This window comes from Abramis brama, assembly GCF_963993115.1.
Source record: "Abramis brama genome assembly, chromosome: 3".
Taxonomy (NCBI): domain Eukaryota; kingdom Metazoa; phylum Chordata; class Actinopteri; order Cypriniformes; family Leuciscidae; genus Abramis; species Abramis brama.
Window position 1 is genome coordinate 46,348,144 of NC_139965.1, and position 23,270 is coordinate 46,371,413.

General features: G+C 39.1%; 1 protein-coding gene across 1 annotated transcript in view; it reads left to right on the forward strand.

Moving 5' to 3' along the window:
• The window catches only part of larp7 (La ribonucleoprotein 7, transcriptional regulator), a 76,977-nt gene extending 54,070 nt beyond the window's left edge, over nt 1-22,907 (forward strand). The window contains exons 11-13 of the mRNA XM_084109874.1: nt 21,923-22,082; nt 22,178-22,269; nt 22,396-22,907. Coding sequence (XP_083966000.1) covers nt 21,923-22,082; nt 22,178-22,269; nt 22,396-22,470 — 327 coding nt within the window. The 3' untranslated portion in view covers nt 22,471-22,907. The remainder of the gene's footprint in view (nt 1-21,922; nt 22,083-22,177; nt 22,270-22,395) is intronic.
• Nucleotides 22,908-23,270: the final 363 nt, after the last annotated feature.

A 23,270-nucleotide genomic window follows, 5' to 3' on the forward strand; every position in this document is an offset into this window, starting at 1 on the left:
TGGCCGTGGCGAGGAAACGAATTTATGGCGAGAAAAGAGAAACACGAAGTGGTATAACTTCTGCATACATTAACTGATCTTGATGAAACTTCACCAGTGTGTTCGTGGTAAGAGGCCGATCAGATGGATGTAACTATTGTGAGTCAAAGTTATAGCGCCACCAACTGGCAGCAGGAAGTGTGTCACTTTCAACATGCTTTTGACAAAAGTGGGGGGGTTAGTTTTAACTACAGTAAAAAAAAATAGTTTGTATATTGTTCTCATCAAGCCGGACAACTTTCTAATTTACATTCATTAGCTCCGGCCATGAGGAAGTCAGATATTTTGGTCTGAATGTGGATTTTTTTGCAAAATCAGCCTCTGAATTTTTAGCCACTCCTCTTAAAATATTTATTTTATTCCCACCAAACTTTTTCAACATGATGAAAATACATTAAAGATGCTAAATTGTGAACGGATATTGAATATCTCAAACGGTTTTGCTATGGCGAGGGATTAAATTAATGTCAAAAAGGAAGCAGGAAACATCTCATAACTTCTAAAAATGTAATTATACACCATTTATTTATATAAAATTATACAAATATTAGAACTAAACCCATTTTATTCTGTTTTTGCAATTCAAGAAGTATGAAAAAGTTATGAACAGGCTATTTAGTGCTATTTGGTTCAACAAAAAAGCAAACATAGGGCTATACTGCCCTCTTGTGTCCAAAAGGATATCCAAATAGTATATAAAACGTTTTACTAGGTAGGCCTATTGTATTTAAATATAAATTTATTAGGTATATGACTGTGAGGATATTTTCCCATTGGTTAATCGATGTGTGACACGAGCGGGTGCTTTTAAATCGCTAATATAAAAGTGAAAGTAAAGACGTCCGCACAGACATTGATAATGGTGCACACACACGTTGGAAAGAATGATACTTTTAAACATAACACTAAACCGCCATTAGGTGTCGCCAGGCGATCGTCTTAATGAGCGAGTCATTAATTAATTCGTTCAAACGATTCGTTCGAATGACTGAGTCATTCATGATTGAGACAGATGTTTATGGATTGGTCATTGAATCTTTGAGTCAACCGATTCGTTCAAAATGCTGAATCATTCAGAAATGAGAAAACAAGTTGCTGTGAGATGCGCGATGGTTCTGCTGTGATCTTGGTTTAACTATTTTTGCTGCTGAAACAGAACAAAAACAGTCAATATTGCATCTTAAATATAAGTGACTTAATTGTAACTGTTTATTAACCTGTTGATGAAATCAATGTCGCAGTTTCAATCGTGATTGTATTCAGGAAACACAGCCTACTCGTCAAGTGAGGTTGCTCTTATCATATGTTATAAAATATATAAAAACTCCATATTTGTAATTTTTATAGTCAGTATGTTGTTAACTGGGTTTCTTTTTTGTGTGCTGCGCTCAGTTGTTTACGTTTCTCCTGGAGAAGCTGCACGAGCCTCAGCAGCGCAACCTTGTTACCATTGATCAGTAATACATTTATTATCAACTGTTGATTGCAACTTAAAATTAATGTAATATAATTAGAATAATCTCTCGTTTTAGTGATTCCCAAGTTATTTTTTTGTCATTGACGTTCTAATCAGGCTACTATGGTCGGGCAAGCTAAACTCTCTTTCAGGTAGGCGGCCTATGCTATGTATGTGACAGTGAGAATATAATTTTACCACCGGTTAATCGACGTGTGACACCGCTGGGGGCTTTTGAATCGCTAACTTAAAAACGAAAGTAAAATATGTTCGTCCGCACTGACATTGATTATGGTTGGGAGCAGAGCGAGCTTTTTCAATGAATTCCTATGGAAGTAGGAATGAATGCCCGTGCAGCCGTGAGCATTTTATTTCAATTTTAAAGTTAGCACCATAAAGTATATTTTTATGTCTCCACTGTTCAATCACGCCCACGACACACACACACACACACACACACACACACACACACACACACACACACACACACACACACACCAGCATTGCAATCTTGACATTGCAGCCTGTTCATTATAGCCCTAATAAAATATAATTATAAAATAGTCAACCTAACTTATCAAAATTACACTGCTCTGTTTAAATAGTCAGTAGTACAATTTGTACCATTTTTTTGTGAAGTGACAAGACAGAGAATATTACTTGTCTGATATATATATAATGTATATATCTTTTGTTATATATATACTGTATATATATATATATATATATATATATATATATATATATATATATATATATATATATATAATATAGCTGCGAGCAGCGATGGAGGGCCCAAGCCGGCGGCACCGCCACCCCGGTGCCTTTAGGTAACTAAAGGCATCGGGGTTGCGGTGCCACCGGCTTGGGCCCGTAATCGCTGCTCGCAGCTATATTTAGGGCCCAAGCCCTGAAAGGGCGAAGGCCCTATTGTTTTCGGTAGGATTATTAGGGCCCAAGCCCTGAAAGGGCGAAGGCCCTATTGTTTTCGGTAGGATTATTGTTTATTATTATTATTTTTTTCTACTTCTCTGGCACTTTTGGGGCCCTTAACGTGCTCGAAAACTCTTGAAACTTTGCACACAGGTCAGAACCCGCGGCCATCAGGGCCGGGCTGAAGCTGGTACCCGGGGCGTGGCAGGGGGGCTCAATAGCGCCCCCTAGAACACAATCTGAAATCTTGGACACATACAAGAACGTATTAGTATGAAACTCGGTACACATATAGATCTCATCAGGCCGAACAACTTCCGCACTCTGTTATTAGCTCCGCCCAACAGGAAGTCAGCTATTATGGATTGTTTGAAAAACGCATCCTCTGGAATTTGATGTACTCCTCCTAGAGAATTCGTCCAATCGCAACCAAACTCGGTCAGCATGAAGTCAAGACATTGAGGATGCTAAATTGCGGACGGATTTTTGATATCTCGAACGGTTTGGCCGTGGCGAGGAAACGGAATTTATGGCGAGAAAAGAGAAACACGAAGTGTTATAACTTCTGCATACATTAACTGATCTTGATGAAACTTCAGCAGTGTGTTCATGGTAAGAGGCCGGTCAGATGGATGTAACTATTTTGAGTCAAAGTTATAGCGCCACCAACTGGTAGCAGGAAGTGTGTCACTTTCAAAATGCTTTTGACAAAAGTGGGGGGGTTACTTTTACCCACAGTTACAAAAATCAGTACGCATATTGGTCTCATCGAGCCGGACAACTTTCTAATTTACAGTCATTAGCTCCGACCAACAGGAAGTCAGATATTTTGGTTTGAATGTGGATTTTTTGGATATGTCAGACTCTGAGTTTTTAGTTACTCCTCCTAAGTGGTTTATTTTATTCACACCAAACTTTTTCAACATGATAAAAATACATTAAAGATATATATATATATATATATATATATATATATATATATATATATATATATATATATATATATATAAATATAGCTGCGAGCAGCGATGAAGGGCCAAAGCCGGCGGCACCGCCACCCCGGTGCCTTTAGGTAACTAAAGGCATCGGGGTTGCGGTGCCACCGGCTTGGGCCCGTAATCGCTGCTCGCAGCTATATTTATTATTATTATTATTAGGGCCCAAGCCCTGAAAGGGCGAAGGCCCTATTGTTTTCGGTAGGATTATTATTATTATTATTATTATTATTATTATTATTATTATTTTGTCAACCTTTCGGGCACTTTTGGGGCCCTTAACATGCTCGAAAACTCTTGAAATTTTGCACACACGTCAGAACCCGCGGCCATCAGGGCCGGACTGAAGCTGGTACCCGGGCGTGGCAGGGGGGCTCGACAGCGCCCCCTGGAACGGGATCCAAACACGTGTCCATAAATCAAACACGCTTGCATGTAATAATATGAAACTCGGTACACATATAGATCTCATTGGGCCGAACAACTTTCGTGCTCTAAGTTTTACGCCAGCCAAACAGGAAGTTGGCTATTTAGCGTTGTTTGGAAACGCATGCTGTGGAATTTAATGTACTCCTCCTAGGGAATTCATCGATTCGCCTCCAAACTCGGTGTGCATGAAGTCAAGACATTGAGGATGCTAAATTGCGGACGGATTTTTGATATCTCGAACGGTTTGGCCGTGGCGAGGAAACAAATTTATGGCGAAAACATGAAACAGGAAGTGTGTTATAACTTCTGCATACATTAACTGATCTTGATGAAACTTCAGCAGTGTGTTCGTTGTAAGAGGCCGATCACATGGATGTGACTATTGTGAGTCAAAGTTATAGCGCCACCAACAGGCAGCAGGAAGTACATCACTTTCAAAATGCTTTGAAATCAGTGTCTTATTTTTACCCGATTTGCTTCAAACTTTATGCGTACAATGTAGACACACGGCAGATGTAAACCTGTGAAAGGATTATTGATATCTTAGATACTGTTGCCGTGGCAACGCATCAAACTTTAATATTATTTTTTGATGCTTTTGAGACTCTTAACATACTTGAAATTGCATGAAACTCAACAGACACATCACATTTATTAGCCCGTAGACATGTGCAAAGTTTTAGAAACGGGCGTGGTGGAATGGCTCAGTAGCGCCACCTTTAGTCAAAAATGGGGGCTTAGTTTTTCCTAGAATCACAAAACTTGGTATGTGTATTGTTCTCATCAAGACGGACAACTTTCTAATTTACATGAACCATCTCCGACCAACAGGAAGAGAGATATTTTGGTTTGAATGTGGATTTTCTGAAGAATTTTCTCTCCCTCTCTCTGTGTCTGTGTGTGTGTGAGGGGAGGGGGGGATTTGACTATTGCTTTTATATTGTTAATCAAGGTTTCAGGGGCTTTTGGGGTCCTTAACGTGCTCAAAAACTCTTGAAACTTTGCACACAGGTCAGAACCCACGGCCATCAGGGCCGGGCTGAAGCTGGTACCCGGGCGTGGCTGGGGGGCTCAACAGCGCCCCCTTGAACGGGGTTCTAAAACTTGATCCATATATCAAACACGCTCGCATGAATTAATATGAAACTCGGTACACATATAGATCTCATCGGGCCGAACAACTTTACCCCGGTCAAGTTTTACGCCAGCCCAACAGGAAGTCGGCTATTATGGGTTGTTTGGAAAACGCTTGCTGTGGAATGTGAAATACTCCTCCTAGAAAATTCACCGTGTCCCCTTCAAACTCGGTGTGCATGTAGTCAAGACTTTGAGGATGCTAAATTGCGGACGGATTTTTGATATCTCGAACGGTTTGGCTGTGGCGAGGAATCGAATTTATGGCGAGAAAAGAGAAACACGGAAGTGGAATAACTTCTGCATACATTAACTGATCTTGATGAAACTTCAGCAGTGTGTTCGTGGTAAGAGGCCGATCAGATGGATGTAGCTATTGTGAGTCAAAGTTATAGCGCCACCAACTGGCAGCAGGAAGTGTGTCACTTTCAACATGCTTTTGACAAAAGTGGGGGGGTTAGTTTTAACTACAGTAAAGAAAAAACAGTTTGTATATTGTTCTCATCAAGCCGGACAACTTTCTAATTTACATTCAATAGCTCTGGCCATCAGGAAGTCAGATATTTTGGTCTGAATGTGAATTTTTTTGCAAAATCAGCCTCTGAATTTTTAGCCACTCCTCTTAAACTATTTATTTTATTCGTACCAAACTTTTTCAACATGATGAAACTACATTAAATATGCTAAATTGTGAATGGATAATAAATATCTCAAATGGTTTTGCTATGGCGAGGGATTAAAGTAATGTCCAAAAAGGAAACACTAAAAATCTTCTAAAAATGTAATTATATACCATTTATTTCTATATAAAAGAATACAAATATCACAACTAAACCCATTTTATTCTGTTTTTGCAATTCAAGAAGAATGAAAAAGTTAAAACAGGCTATTTAGTGCTATTTGGTTCAACAAAAAAGCAAACATAGGGCTATACTGCCCTCTTGTGTCCAAAAGGACATCAAAATAGTATATAAAACTTTTTACCAGGTAGGCCAATATTGTATTTAAATATACATTTATTAGGTATGTGTCTGAGGATATTTTCCCACCGGTTAATCGACGTGTGACACGAGTGGGTGCTTTTAAATCGCTAATATAATAGTGAAAGAAAAATAATGATAATGTTGCACACACAAATCACACACATGTGGGAAAGAATGATGCTTTTAAACAACACTAAACCGCCATTAGGTGTCGCCAGGCATCCATCTTAATAAGCGAGTCATTGATTCATTCGTTCAAACGATTCGTTCGAATGAGTCGATCATGATTAAGACAGATGTTTATGGATTGATCATTCAATCTTTGAGTCAACCGATTCGTTAAAAATGCTGAATCGTTCAGTTATGAGAAAACACGTGATGGTTCTGCCGTGATCTTTGTTTAACTATTTTCGCTGCTGAAACAGAACAAAAACAGTCAACATTGAATCTAAAATGTAAGTGACTTAATTGTAACTGTTTATTAACCTGTTGTATGAAATCTAGGGGTGGGAGAAAAAATGTATTCTTAGATGCATCGCGATGCGGACGTGGACGATTCTGAATCGATTCACAAATGTCAAAAAATCGATTCTCTAAAAAAATATTTTTCTGATAACGTAATATTGACGGAAGGCAAAAGGCGGAACTCTAAGCGGACGTGCGTGCAGTCTGTGGCGCGCACATAACAGAGAAGTTTCTTCTGCTCACCAAGGCTGCATTTATTTGATTAAAAATACAAACAAAAACAGTAATATTGTAAAATATTATTCCAATTTAAAACGGCTGCTTTCTATTTTAATATATTTTAAACTGTTATTTATTCCTGTGATCAAAGCTGAGTTTTCAGCATCATTACTCCAGTCGTCACTGTCACATGATCCTTCAGAAATTATTCTAATATGATGATTGATACTCAAGAAACATTCATTATTATTTTAAATGTCGAAAACAGTTGTGTACAGTCTTTGATGAATAGAAAGTTCAAAAGAACAGCATTTATCTGAAATCTAAAGCTTTTGTAACGTTAAACACTACCGCTCAAAAGTTTTGGGTTAGTAATAATTACAATTTTATTTTTGGGGGAAATAAATAAAATAAATCAGTACTTTTATTTATGAAGGATGAGTTAAACTGATCAACAGTTACAGTAAAGACATTTATAATGTTAAAAATATATATATTTGAAATATATGCTGTTCTTTTGAACTTAACATTCATCAAAGCATTTTGAAAAAAAAAATCTGTACACAACTGTTTTCAACATTGAAAATAATAATGAATATTTATTGAGCATCAATCATCATATTAGTATGATTTCTGAAGGATCATGTGACACTGAAGACTGGAGTAATGATGCTGAAAACTCAACTTTGATCACAGAAATTAATTACTATGTAAAATATTTAAAAATTGAAAACAGCTGTTTTAAATTGGAATAATATTTCACAATATTACTGTTTTTGTTTGTATTTTTAATCAATAAATGCAGCCTTGGTGAGCAGAAGAGACTTCTCCTAAAAACATTAAAAATCTTACTGACCCCAAACTTTTGAACAATAATATATATATATATATATATATATATATATATATATATATATATATATATATATATATATATATATATAAATATAGCTGCGAGCAGCGATTACGGGCCCAAGCCGGCGGTACCGCCACCCCGGTGCCTTTAGGTAACTAAAGGCACCGGGGTTGCGGTGCCACCGGCTTGGGCCCGTAATCGCTGCTCGCAGCTATATTTATATATATATATATATATATATATATATATATATATATATATATATATATATATATATATATATATATATATATACATACATACATACACACACATACATATATATATATATATATATATATATATATATATATATATATATATATATATATATATATATATATATATATATATATATATATATATATATATATATTTATTATTATTATTATTTTGTCAACCTTTCGGGCACTTTTGGGGCCCTTAACATGCTCGAAAACTCTTGAAACTTTGCACACAGGTCAGAACCCGCGGCCATCAGGGCTGGGCTGAAGCTGGTACCCGGGCGTGGCAGGGGGGCTCGACAGCGCCCCCTGGAACGGGATCCGAACACGTGTCCATAAATCAAACACGCTTGCATGTAATAATATGAAACTCGGTACACATATAGATCTCATCGGGCCGAACAACTTTCGTGCTCTAAGTTTTACGCCAGCCCAACAGGAAGTCGGCTATTTAGGGTTGTTTGGAAACGCATGCTGTGGAATTTAATGTACTCCTCCTAGAGAATTCATCCAATCTCCTCCAAACTCGGTCAGCATGAAGTCAAGACATTGAGGATGCTAAATTGCGGACGGATTTTTGATATCTCGAACGGTTTGGCCGTGGCGAGGAAACGAATTTATGGCGAAAAAATTAAACAGGAAGTGTGTTATAACTTCTGCATACATTAACTGATCTTGATGAAACTTCAGCAGTGTGTTCGTTGTAAGAGGCCGATCGCACAGATGTGACTATTGTGAGTCAAAGTTATAGCGCCACCAACAGGCAGCAGGAAGTACATCACTATTAAAATGCTTTGAAATCACTGTCTTATTTTTACCAGATTTGCTTCAAACTTTATGTGTAGAATGTAGACACACGGCAGATGTAAACCTGTGAAATGATTATTGATATCTTAGATACTGTTGCCGTGGCAACGCATCAAACTTTAATATTCTTTTTTTATGCTTTTGAGACTCTTAACATACTTGAAATTGCATGAAACTCGACAGACACATCACATTTATTAGCCCGTAGACATGTGCAAAGTTTCAGAAACGGGCGTGGTGAGGGGCTCAGTAGCGCCACCTTTAGTCATAAGTGGGGGGGTTAGTTTTATCAACAGCAACAAAACTTGGTATGTGTATTGTTCTCATCAAGACGGACAACTTTCTAATTTACATGATATATCTCCGACCAACAGGAAGAGAGATATTTTGGTTTGAATGTGGATTTTCTGAAGAATTTTCTCTCCCTCTCTCTGTGTCTCTGTGTGTGTGAGGGGAGGGGGGATTTGACTATTGCTTTTGTATTGTTAATCAAGGTTTCAGGGGCTTTTGGGGTCCTTAACATGCTCAAAAACTCTTGAAACTTTGCACACAAGTCAGAACCCCCTGCCATCAGGGACGGGCTGAAGCTGGTACCCGGGCGTGGCAGGGGGGCTCAACAGCGCCCCCTTGAAAGGGGTCCCAAAACTTGGTCCATAGATCAAACACGCTTGCATGAATTAATATGAAACTCGGTACACATATAGATCTCATCGGGCCGAACAACTTTCCCCCGGTCAAGTTTTACGCCAGCCCAACAGGAAGTCGGCTATTATGGGTTGTTTGGAAAACGCTTGCTGTGGAATGCGGAGTACTCCTCCTAGAGAATTCATCCAATCCCCATCAAACTCGGTGTGCATGAAGTCAAGACATTGAGGATTCTAAATTGCGGACGGATTTTTGATATCTCGAACGGTTTGGCCGTGGCGAGGAAACGAAATTATGGCGAGAAAAGAGAAACACGAAGTGGTATAACTTCTGCATACATTAACTGATCTTCATGAAACTTCACCAGTGTGTTCGTGGTAAGAGGCTGATCAGATGGATGTAACTATTGTGAGCCAAAGTTATAGCGCCACCAACTGGCAGCAGGAAGTGTGTCACTTTCAACATGCTTTTGACAAAAGTGGGGGGGTTAGTTTTACCAACAGTTCCAAAAATCAGTATATATATTGGTCTCATCGAGTCAGACAACTTTCTAATTTACAGTCATTAGCTCAGAGCAAAAGGAAGTCAGATATTTTGGTTTGAATGTGGATTTTTTGGATATTTCAGACTCTGAGTTTTTAGCTACTCTTCCTAACTGGTTTATTTTATTCACACCAAACTTTTTCAAAATGATGAAAATACATTAAAGATGCTAAATTGGGAACGGATATTAAACATCTCAAACGGTTTTGCTATAGTGAGGGACTAAAGTAATGTACAAAAAGGAAACTAAAAGCCTCATCTTCTAAAAATGTAATTAAAAAACATTTATTTCTATATAAAAGTATACAAATATCACAACTAAACCCATTTTATTCTTTTTTTCAATTTAATAATTATTTATAAGTTTAAAAATAGTAATTGTACTATTTAGTCCCATAAAAGTCAAGTCATACATAGGGCTATACTGCCCTCTTGTGTTCAAAATCAGGTAGGCCTATTGTATCTACATAAAAATATACTAGGTTTGTGACGTTGAGAATATTTTACCACTGGTTAATCTATGTGTGACACCGCTGGGGGCTTTTGAATCGCCAACTTAAAAACGAAAGTAAAATATGCTCGTCCGCACTGACATTGATAGTGGTTGAGCGAGCGTTTCAAATGAATTCCTATGGAAGCCATGAGCATTTTAGTTTCATTTTAAAATTAGCACCTTTCGGGGGGTGGATTGCTTGGAATTATTTTACAAAAGCACAATGTTGTGTTTTATTGTGACTGTACACAAATATAAGTTAACACTTTGCAGTTTGAATGTCGTCCTGTATAATGACGGAGTATGTTTTTATGTGTCCACTGTTCAATCGCGCCCACGCCACACACACACACACGGTTTACTATCTTTGTGGGGACTCTCCATAGACTTAATGGTTTTTATACTGTACAAACTGTATATTCTATCTCCTCACACTAACCCTACCCCTAAACCTACCTATCCCAGAAAACTATCTGCATTTTTACATTTCCAAAAAAACTCATTCTGTATGATTTATAAACTTGTTTACCCATGGGGACATCTATTTAGGTCCCCACTGTGACATGAGTCCCCATGAGTCTGTGTGCATTCAGGTTGAAGTCCCCACCGGGATAGGAAAACATGAACACATACACACACACACACACACACACACACACACACACACACACACACACACACACACATTCCAGCATTGCAATCTTGACATCGCAGCCTGTTCATTATAGCCTTAATAAAATATAATAATAAAATAGTTAACCTAACATATAAAAATTACACTGCTCTAAATAGTCAGTAGTACAATTCGTACATTCACAGTAAGCACCGCTCCACTGTGATGTTTCAAGCACATTTTTGCGCGTGTGAAGAGGATGATTTTTTTCGTCGATATTGGAACACGAGTGAAGAACAAAGCCTATAATAAAGAATAGTTTAGCATCCAAATACATCGCAAATGCTGAAACATTTTGATTCTAATGAGAGGGTTACGTGAGCCCAACAGTGCTTACTTTCGTTTTTATTTTTACATTAAATTTAAAAGATTTGTTGTGGAATATTTTGAGTGTATCATAAAATCAGAATAAGGTAATAAGGTTTCTGTCTATATATATATATATATATATATATATATATATATATATATATATATATATATATATATATATATATATATATATATATATATATATAATATAGCTGCGAGCAGCGATGAAGGGCCAAAGCCGGTGGCACCGCCACCCCGGTGCCTTTAGGTAGCTAAAGGCAACGGGGTGGCGGTGCCACCGGCTTGGGCCCGTAATCGCTGCTCGCAGCTATATTTATTATTATTATTATTATTTTGTCAACCTTTCGGGCACTTTTGGGGCCCTTAACATGCTCGAAAACTCTTGAAATTTTGCACACAGGTCAGAACCCGCGGCCATCAGGGCCGGGCTAAAGCTGGTACCCGGGCGTGGCAGGGGGCCTCGACAGCGCCCCCTGGAACGGGATCCGAACGCTTGTCCATAAATCAGACACGCTTGCATGTAATAATATGAAACTCGGTACACATATAGATCTCATCGGGCCGAACAACTTTCATGCTCTAAGTTTTACGCCAGCCCAACAGGAAGTCGGCTATTATGGGTTGTTTGGAAATGCATGCTGTGGAATTTGATGTACTCCTCCTAGGAAATTCATCCATTTGCCTCCAAACTCGGTTGGCATGAAGTCAAGACATTGAGGATGCTAAATTGCGGACGGATTTTTGATATCTCGAACGGTTTGGCCGTGGCAAGGAAACGAATTTATGGCGAATAAGGGACACAGGAAGTGTATTATAACTTCAGCATACATTATCTGATCTTGATGAAACTTCAGCAGTGTATTCGTTGTAAGAGGCCGAACACAAGGATGTGACTATTGTGAGTCAAAGTTATAGCGCCACCAACTGGCAACAGGAAGTGTGTCACTTTCAAAATGCTTTGAAATCACCCTCTTATTTTAATCTGATTTGCTTCAAACTTTATGTGTATAATGTAGACACATGGCAGATGTAGACCTGTGAAAGGATTATTGATATCTTAGATACTGTTGCCGTGGCAACGCATCAAACTTTAATATTCTTTTCGGATGCTTTTGAGACTCCTCACATGCTTGAAAATGCATGAAACTCGACAGACACATCACATTTATTAGCCAGTAGACATGTGCAAAGTTTCAGAAATGGGCGTGGTGAGGGGCTCAGTAGCGCCACCTTTAGTCAAAAATGGGGGCTTAGTTTTTCCTAGAATCACAAAAATCGGTATGTATATTGTTCTCATCGAGCCGGACAACTTTCTAATTTACACTTATAAGCTCCAACCAACAGGAAGTCAGATATTTTGGTTTGAATGTGGATTTTCTGAAGAATTTTCTCTCTCTCTCTGTGTGTCTGTGTGTGTCTGTGTGTGTGTGTGTGGGGGGGGGGGGGGTTGTCTATTCCATTTAATCTTTGTTTTTCAAGGTTTTAGGGGCTTTTGGCGCACTTAACGTGCTCAAAAACACTTGAAACTTTTCACACAGGTCAGATCCCACGGTCATCAGGACCGGGCTGAAGCTGGTACACGGGCGTGGCAGGGGGGCTCAACAGCGCCCCCTTGAACACGGTCTGAAAACTTGGTCCATATATCAAACACGATTGCATGAATTAATATGAAACTCGGTACACATATAGATCTCATCGGGCCGAACAACTTCCGCACTCTAAATTATTAGCTCCGCCCAACAGGAAGTCTGCTATTATGGGTTGTTTGAAAAACGCATGCTGTGGAATTTGAAACACTCATCCTAGAGAATTCATCCGATCCCCACCAAACTCGGTCAGCATGAAGTCAAGACATTGAGGATGCTAAATTGCGGATGGATTTTTGATATCTCGAACGGTTTGGCCGTGGCGAGGAAACAAATTTATGGCGAGAAAAGAGAAACACGAAGTGTTATAACTTCTGCATACATTAACTGATCTTGATGAAACTTCAGCAGTGTGTTCATGGTAAGAGGCCGGTCAGATGGATGTAACTATTGTGAGTCAAAGTTATAGCGCCACCAACTGGTAGCAGGAAGTGTGTCACTTTCAAAATGCTTTTGACAAAAGTGGGGGGGTTACTTTTACCCACAGTTACAAAAATCAGTACGCATATTGGTCTCATCGAGCCGGACAACTTTCTAATTTACAGTCATTAGCTCCGAGCAACAGGAAGTCAGATATTTTGGTTTGAATGTGGATTTTTTGGATATGTCAGACTCTGAGTTTTTAGTTACTATTCCTAAGTGGTTTATTTTATTCACACCAAACTTTTTCAACATGATAAAAATACATTAAAGATATATATATATATATATATATAGCTGCGAGCAGCGATGAAGGGCCCAAGCCGGTGGCACCGCAACCCCGATGCCTTTAGTTACCTAAAGGCACCGGGGTGGCGGTGCCGCCGGCTTTCGCTGCTCGCAGCTATATTTAGGGCCCAAGCCCTGAAAGGGCGAAGGCCCTATTGTTTTCGGTAGGATTATTTGTTATTATTAGGGCCCAAGCCCTGAAAGGGCGAAGGCCCTATTGTTTTCGTAAGGATTATTATTAGGGCCCAAGCCCTGAAAGGGCGAAGGCCCTATTGTTTTCGGTAGGATTATTGTTTATTATTAGGGCCCAAGCCCTGAAAGGGCGAAGGCCCTATTGTTTTCGGTAGGATTATTATTATTATTATTATTATTATTATTTTGTCAACCTTTCGGCCACTTTTGGGGCCCTTAACATGCTCGAAAACTCTTGAAATTTTGCACACAGGTCAGAACCAACGGCCATCAAGGGCGGGCTGAAGCTGGTACCCGGGCGTGGCAGGGGGGCTCGACAGCGCCCCCTGGAACGGGATCCGAACACGTGTCCATAAATCAAACACACTTGCATGTAATAATATGAAACTCGGTACACACATAGATCTCCTCGGGCCAAACTACTTTCGTGCTCTAAGTTTTACGCTAGCCCAACAGGAAGTCGGCTATTTAGCGTTGTTTGGAAACACATGCTGTGGAATTTAATGTACTCCTCCTAGGGAATTCATCCATTCGCCTCCAAACTCGGTCAGCATGAAGTCAAGACATTGAGGATGCTAAATTGCGGACGGATTTTGAATATCTCGAACGGTTTGGCCGTGGCGAGGAAACGAATTTATGGTGAAAAAATGAAACAGGAAGTGTGTTATAACTTCAGCATACATTAACTGATCTTGATGAAACTTCAGCAGTGTGTTCGTGGTAAGAGGCAGATCAGATGGATGTAACTATTGTGAGTCAAAGTTATAGCGCCACCAACTGGCAGCAGGAAGTGTGTCACTTTCAAAATGCTTTTGACAAAAGTGGGGGGGTTAGTTTTAACTACAGTAAAAAAAAATAGTTTGTATATTGCTCTCATCGAGCCGGACAACTTTCTAATTTACATTTATTAGCTCCGACCATCAGGAAGTCAGATATTTTGGTCTGAATGTGGATTTTTTTGCAAAATCAGCCTCTGAGTTTTTAGTTACTCCTCCTAAAAGGTTTATTTTATTCCCACCAAACTTTTTCAACATGATAAAAATATATTAATGATGCTAAATTGTAAACGGATATTGAATATCTCAAACGGTTTTGCTATGGCGAGGGATTAAATTAATGTCAAAAAGGAAGCAGGAAACATCTCATAACTTCTAAAAATGTAATTATACACCATTTATTTTTATATAAAATTATACAAATATTAGAACTAAACCCATTTTATTCTGTTTTTGCAATTCAAGGAGTATGAAAAAGTTAAAAACAGGCTATTTAGTGCTATTTGGTTCAACAAAAAAGCAAACATAGGGCTATACTGCCCTCTTGTGTCCAAAAGGATATCAAAATAGTATATAAAACGTTTTACTAGGTAGGCCTATTGTATTTAAATATAAATTTATTAGGTATATGACTGTGAGGATATTTTCCCATCGGTTAATCGACGTGTGACACGAGCGGGTGCTTTTAAATCGCTAATATAAAAGTGAAAGTAAAAAAACGGACGTCCGCACGGACATTGATAATGGTGCACGTTGGAAAGAATGATACTTTTAAACATAACACTAAACCGCCATTAGGTGTCGCCAGGCGACCATCTTAATGAGCGAGTCATTGATTCATTCGTTCAAACGATTCGTTCGAATGACTGAGTCATTCATGATTGAGACAGATGTTTATGGATTGACCATTGAATCTTTGAGTCAACCGATTCGTTCAAAATGCTGAATCATTCAGTAATGAGAAAACAAGTTGCTGTGAGATGCGCGATGGTTCTGCTGTGATCTTTGTTTAACTATTTTTGCTGCTGAAACAGAACAAAAACAGTCAATATTGCATCTAAAATGTAAGTGACTTAATTGTAACTGTTTATTAACCTGTTGTATGAAATCAATGTCACAGTTTCAATCGTGATTGTATTCAGGAAATAGTTGCCTACTCGTCAAGTGAGGTTGCTTAACTCTATCATATGTTATAAAATATATAAAAACTCCATATTTGTAATTTTTATAGTCAGTATGTTGTTAACTGGGTTGCTTTTTTGTGTGCTGCGCTCATTTGTTTACAATTCTCCTGGAGAAGCTGCATGAGCCTCAGCAGTGCAACCTTGTTACCATTGATCAGTAATACATTTATTATTAACTGCTGATTGCAACTTAAAATGAATGCAATGAAATTAGAATAATCTCTCGTTTTAGTGATTCCCAAGTTATTTTTTTGTTATTGACGTTCTAATCAGGATATACTCTGGTCGGGCAAGTAAAATTCTCTTTCAGGTAGGCCTATTGTATTTATATATAAATATATTAGGGATGTGACTGTGATAAAAAATTTCCCACCGGTTAATCGACGTGTGACACCGCTGGGGGCTTTTGAATCGCTAACTTAAAAACGAAAGTAAAATATGTTCGTCCGCACTGACATTGATTATGGTTGGGAGCAGAGCGAGCTTTTTCAATGAATTCCTATGGAAGTAGGAATGAATTCCCGTGCAGCCGTGAGCATTTTATTTCAATTTTAAAGTTAGCACCATAAAGTATATTTTTATGTCTCCACTGTTCAATCACGCCCACGACACACACACACACACACACACACACACACACACACACACACACACACACACACACCAGCATTGCAATCTTGACATCGCAGCCTGTTCATTATAGCCCTAATAAAATATAATTATAAAATAGTCAACCTAACTTATCAAAATTACACTGCTCTGTTTAAATAGTCAGTAGTACAATTTGTACCATTTTTTTTGAAGTGACAAGACAGAGAATATTACTTGTCTGATATATATATAATGTATATATCTTTTGTTATATATATACTGTATATATATATATATATATATATATATATATATATATATATATATATATATATATATATATATATATATATATAAATATATATATATATATAAATATAGCTGCGAGCAGCGATGGAGGGCCCAAGCCGGCGGCACCGCCACCCCGGTGCCTTTAGGTAACTAAAGGCATCGGGGTTGCGGTGCCACCGGCTTGGGCCCGTAATCGCTGCTCGCAGCTATATTTATATATATATATATATATATATATATATATATATATATATATATATATATATATATATATATATATTTATTATTATTATTATTATTTATTATTTTTCTGTCAACCTTTCGGGCACTTTTGGGGCCCTTAACATGCTCGAAAACTCTTGAAACTTTGCACACGGGTCAGAACCTGCGGCCATCAGGGCTGGGCTGAAGCTGGTACCCGGGCGTGGCAGGGGGGCTCAACAGCGCCCCCTTGAATGAGGTCCGAAAACTTGCTCCATAAATCAGACACGCTTGCATGTAATAATATGAAACTCAGTACACATATAGATCTCATTGGGCCGAACAACTTTCGTACTTTTACTTTTTACGCCAGCCCAACAGGAAGTCGGCTATTATGGGTTGTTTGGAAACGCATGCTGTGGAATTTGATGTACTCCTCCTAGGAAATTCATCCATTCGCCTCCAAACTCGGTGTGCATGAAGTCAAGACATTGAGCATGATAAGTTGCGGACGGATTTTTGATATCTCGAACGGTTTGGCCGTGGCGAGGACACGAATTGATGGCGAGAAAATAGAAACAGGAAGTGTGTTATAACTTCAGCAAACATTGACAGATCTTGATAAAACTTTAGCAGTGTGTTCGTTGTAAGAGGCCGATCACATGGATGTGACTATTGTGAGTCAAAGTTATAGCGCCACCAACTGGCAACAGGAAGTGTGTCACTTTCAAAATGCTTTGAAATCACCCTCTTATTTTTACCCGATTTGCTTCAAACTTTATGTGTATAATGTAAACGCACGGCAGATGTAGACCTGTGAAAGGATTATTGATATCTTAGATACTGTTGCCGTGGCAACGCATCAAACTTTAATATTCTTTTCGGATGCTTTTGAGACTCTTCACATGCTTGAAAATGCATGAAACTCGACAGACACATCACATTTATTATCCAGTAGACATGTGCAAAGTTTCAGAAATGGGCGTGGTGGAATGGCTCAGTAGCGCCACCTTTAGTCAAAAATGGGGGCTTAGTTTTACATAGTCACAAAAATCGGTATGTATATTGATCTCATCGAGCCGGACAACTTTCTAATTTATATTCATTAGCTACAACCAAAAGGAAGTCAGATATTTTAGTTTGAATGTGATTATTTGGAGAATTTTCTCTCTCTCTGTCTGTCTCTGTGTGTGTGAGGGGTGGGAGGGATTTGTCTGTTGAGTTTAATGTTTGTTTTCAAGGTTTCAGGGGCTTTTGGGACCCTTAACGTGCTCGAAAACTCTTGAAACTTTGCACACAGGTCAGAACCCACGGCCATCAGGGCCGGGCTGAAGCTGGTACCCGGGTGTGGCTGGGGGGCTCAACAGCGCCCCCTTGAACGGGGTTCTAAAACTTGGTCCATATATCAAACACGCTTGCATGAATTAATATGAAACTCGGTACACATATAGATCTCATCGTGCTGAACAACTTTACCCTGGTCAAGTTTTACGCCAGCCCAACAGGAAGTCGGCTATTATGGGTTGTTTGGAAAACGCTTGCTGTGGAATGTGAAATACTCCTCCTAGAAAATTCACCGTGTCCCCTCCAAACTCGGTGTGCATGTAGTCAAGACTTTGAGGATGCTAAATTGCGGACGGATTTTTGATATCTCGAACGGTTTGGCCGTGGCGAGGAATCGAATTTATGGCGAGAAAAGAGAAACACGAAGTGGAATAACTTCTGCATACATTAACTGATCTTGATGAAACTTCAGCAGTGTGTTCGTGGTAAGAGGCCGATCAGATGGATGTAACTATTGTGAGTCAAAGTTTTAGCGCCACCAACTGGGTAGCTTTTCTTATAACGTAAAGAAAAAACTAACCCCGTGACCGTCCGCTTCCGGTCTCCCTTGTGAACGGCGCAGTTTGCGCGGCTCGAACAGAGGGAGAGAGAAAGCTAGCCCCGTGACCGTCCACTCCTGACATCCCCTGTGAACGGCGCAGTTTGCGCGGCTCGAACAGAGGGAGAGCAGATATCCCCCACAGACGCGGCTTCTTGGTCTACATCCACGACGGAAGCGGCGGCATGCGGCGGCCGCTGTCCATCAGGAAGAGACTCAGCGAAGCAGGTTAAGCAGGCGGGCGCACCGGTGAGCTTTGCGGGCTGGGGGAGGTTCGGAGGTGCAGTCTCGGAGAAGGATGCCAGGCGAGTCCTCAGAGTCACCGTAGGCATTAGCTCGCTGAGGGCAGAATGCCTACGGTGCATTCTGGCTCATAATGGCGACTGAAGGCGGCGAGTTGTCGACCAGCAGCTTCAGATGCAGCACTAATCCCGCTGAGTGCTTCTATCAGACGGTGCGGCTTCTTCCTCTCGGGATCCAGCGACGCGTGAGCTTCGCTGAAGAGATGAAAAACTGACCAAACCAGCCTCTCGGGGCCGTATTTATAGCCCAAGCCCCACCCGCTTTCGGTGGGACATGACGTAGTGGGCGCGAAGCACCCTCATTGGTTCTGACGTCATGAGGGGCCTCTCGATAGGCTGGTGCAGTTGCCGCAGAGCAGCCAATGGGCGCGCGAGCTTTCTCGCCCATGTCTGCATGCTGCTGCAATGCGTTTTACATTATTGCAAAATGAAGGATAATTTTTGGCTTCAATATCTCGAGGAAAAGAGGTTTTCCCCAAGCGTAAGATATTACGCAAGTACGAGAGAACCTCTCGTAAGAGAACTATTATTATCATATATTTTAGAGTACTATTCCAGCACATGCACAACTGATGGGCATTAGCATGCTGATAAGATAACACAAAGAAAAAATATGTAACATTATCAACCAACCTCCAAAAATAAATAAAGTCATACAGGCTCATATTGTAATAAGTATATAAACAAAATTGAACGAACATGGGTAAATATGTACTTACTCTTTCTGATGTTCGACTGTGTTGCTGCGCACCCTCCGAGTTGCAGATGAAGGTGATGCAGCTACATTCCTTTTTTTAAAAAAGTTGAAAACTATTATAACATAAATATTTCAAAGTATATTACCATTAGTCTATATGAATAACTGATGCGAATAATTGTAGACACGTGCTGTAGGCATATATTGCGTGTCAATGGGCCAAGATAGCACAACGCAAACATTAACACATTTGCAATTCATCAGCTGGGCATATTTACACATTTCAGCACATACACACATTTGCAATAGATATTTGCAAGCACTCTTCGTTGATGATAATGAGGCAGCATAAACACTAGTCAAAATATAATCTAAACATACATAATATTTTCTAAATTAATTTCAAAATTCTAACTTTCATACAGGCCTATGATCTAAACATATTGTTGTACATATTATACAGCATGTCTAGGCTATGCTGTATAAAGTCTTCTGAAGGCACGCGCCGAAACGCGTTTGTGCAAATAAGTTTATTTATGCATGAAGCATCTCTCCAACTTTATACAGCATAGCCTAGACCATTTAAATATAAATTACTCTGAATGACAAGTATGGAAATGGTCCAACCAGTAAAATATGTAGCCTACGTTTATATAAAATAGCTTGTCAACTAAGCAAGTAAATTTAAAAAGACTTACTCATCCGAAATATTATCCACGGCTGGATCAAGTCGCTCTTCAAAATACAAACGTTCGTCGTCAGAGTCCCGCTCTTCTTCTGAGGAAAATGTGAACTCTTCATCACTATCCAGGACTATCCTCACCAGTGAATCGTGCCATCTTCCAATGGCGCAGGAAAGTGAATGAATGAAACTTGCTGGTTTTAAGGCATTTCAGGGGGCGTTTACCTTATTTTGCATAGATCACCTCAGCACATTATCTTATGAATAGCGCGCTCTGCGAGTGGGTGTGAACTCATTACAGATAATTAGATGAGACGGGAGAAACTGTACTTCTCTTTAGTTTTATACAGATTACATTGCAGGAGAATATTTATTTTGAATGTGATTTGAAATTTAAAGCTTTCTTTAGACGCATGTTTCATGGTTGTGTGATAAGTATTACCTGAGTTTCAGTTCATTTTCCAGACTTGTTTCAGAAAGATTTTTGCGGAGACAGAGTGAGCTGAAAGCGCACCCTGTTTATTTTATATATTTAAAAATAAAAACAAGGTTTTGATGTTAATGTGAGTGTACACAAAAAAAAGAAGACCCTCTATAGTTTATAATCATTTATTTATTTTATTTATATGACCATAAATGACGGATTTTTTTAAGTCTATGTTGCTGCTATGTGAAAAAAATCCAGCAAAACGCGCCGGCGCGTTTGCCGACCTCAGACGGTTAATATTACTAGGCTAACGTTACAGTGAATCCATGGTAAATGATGTGAATTTGTAGACGGAAAAGCCTTCTGACTGTATCGTTGCGCACAGTGTTTCTCCTGTTTGTCAGCGCTGTTTCATCTGCCTTAAAACTGGTTTAAATCACTGAGACATTTGTGTTCTTCGCTGAATTCAAGCGCTTCTCACTGGATCTCGTGACCGAGACCGATCAGAGTAAACGCATCTGCTCTAGTAAGCTCGCGCTGCGCTGCCATTTGGACTTTGAGCCGAGCGGATTAATGGTCCGTGTGGCGCGGTTCAAATGAGTTTAGTTCCGCTTTTGGCGCATAAACATTATAGAACATTTATCAAACTCTTGATATCGTTTTATCGAGAAAAATTATATCGCGATAATTATCGTTATCGTTTTATCGCCCAGCCCTAATCTTGTATCAACCACCTATACACATCTCTCTGGGCATGTTAGGTACTTTTCCATCCTCACAGACCCCTTGACCTGGTTTAACCTGGTTTCTGTCTGAGATAGCAATACAGACTTTTACATGAGGCAAAGGAAAATTTCCAACAATACCTAATACAATTTTAAAAGGACAAATCAGGTTGGCTGCTGATAAATTTGTGACAGTACTTGTGGACAGCCTCCAGTTCACGCTCTTGAATGCCATTTTGGCTGTTTGCGCTATTCAATAGGACTTCAGTATTTCTCTGAGAAAGGAGAAAATCGAACTCGACAGGTAACAAGTAATGTCATTTTTAGGAGTTGTTTCTTTTCATATGTGCAGGATTTGCTGTCTGAGCTGTCTGCTGTGGCTTATGTTGACATTCTTGATGGAGATGCGGAGGGTCATGTTCGCTTCAAGAGCCCTGAAGATGCACAGACAGTCATCACAGCCCAATCAGAATTTCAGAAAAAATACAACTGGAACCTTGAACTACTCTCAGGTTAGAAGGATTCTTTTCTTTTAATGTATTTTAGGTTAAAACTATCATTTTTAAAGATGAGGTAAAAAATAAATTCTCTATTGATGGATAAAAAGGTGATCATGAGCAGAGGTACTGGCAGAAGATTTTGGTGGACCGACAAGCAAAGCTGAACAGTCCTAGAGAAAAAAAGCGTGGAACAGAAAAGGTAACAAACTACTACAGCCTTTTACAGTAAGAATAAAGGCACTAACTGAGCTAAAGAGATTTTAAGTGAAAATTAAATTACGGTCTTATTTCATCAGCATCACATAATATTTGTTGTGTTTCATAGCTCATTTCTAAAGCTGAGAAAATCATCATTGCTCGGACCAAGGAAGCTAGCAAGCACATCCGCTTTGATGACTGACAGTATGAGCAATAATTCCTTCAAAAACAACAAAAAAGTAAAAAGCTGTTTTAAATGACCTTGCCAATAAATTGTAAAATGTTTCTGTTATGCTTGGTGTTGATCAGACCTGTTATGTTATTAGAATGTTCTGTAATGAATGAGTTTCATGTTGGAATTTCATTTCAGAATGAAGTTGTCTGTCATATCCACCATTATTATTTTTATATGCTTGATGGACTTTTTTGTTTTGTTTGCATGAGACATTATAAGTTGTTTACATATCTTGTTTGGAGTCTAGTGTAAAGAATGTATGTATGTATGCAAAATGTAGTGTGCCAACTTTTCTGAATGAAACAAGCAGGGTTACATACATTTTGATGGCCATTGAAGGCTCCAAAATCAATCAATATAATGTTTGCATATTGGCTTTTTTACAATAAAATTTATTTCTGAAAGCATTGTTGTTTTGGAAGAAAGTCAGGACTCAGGAAGCCAGGAGTCTGGACTCTGTTATGATGGGCAGGGGGTTGTCATTGATCCAGTTCCAATTGGGCCCTCCCTTATCACAATATGCAGAAGTAACCCATCCTTATCACCCCTCAGATTGTCGCGACCCACCACATCAAGGAACTCCTCATTTGTACTGACACAATCTATGCTCGACTCAACTACACAGATTATTCCCTTTATAGTGCGTCAAATTCCTGTCAACCAAAAGCAACAAAGATAACGGTGCGCAAGACAATCAAAACCAAAATCGCCAATCGTTACCCCCATAGATTAGTTTTGTCCCCAGAAAGACCCTCTTTTGTAAGTAA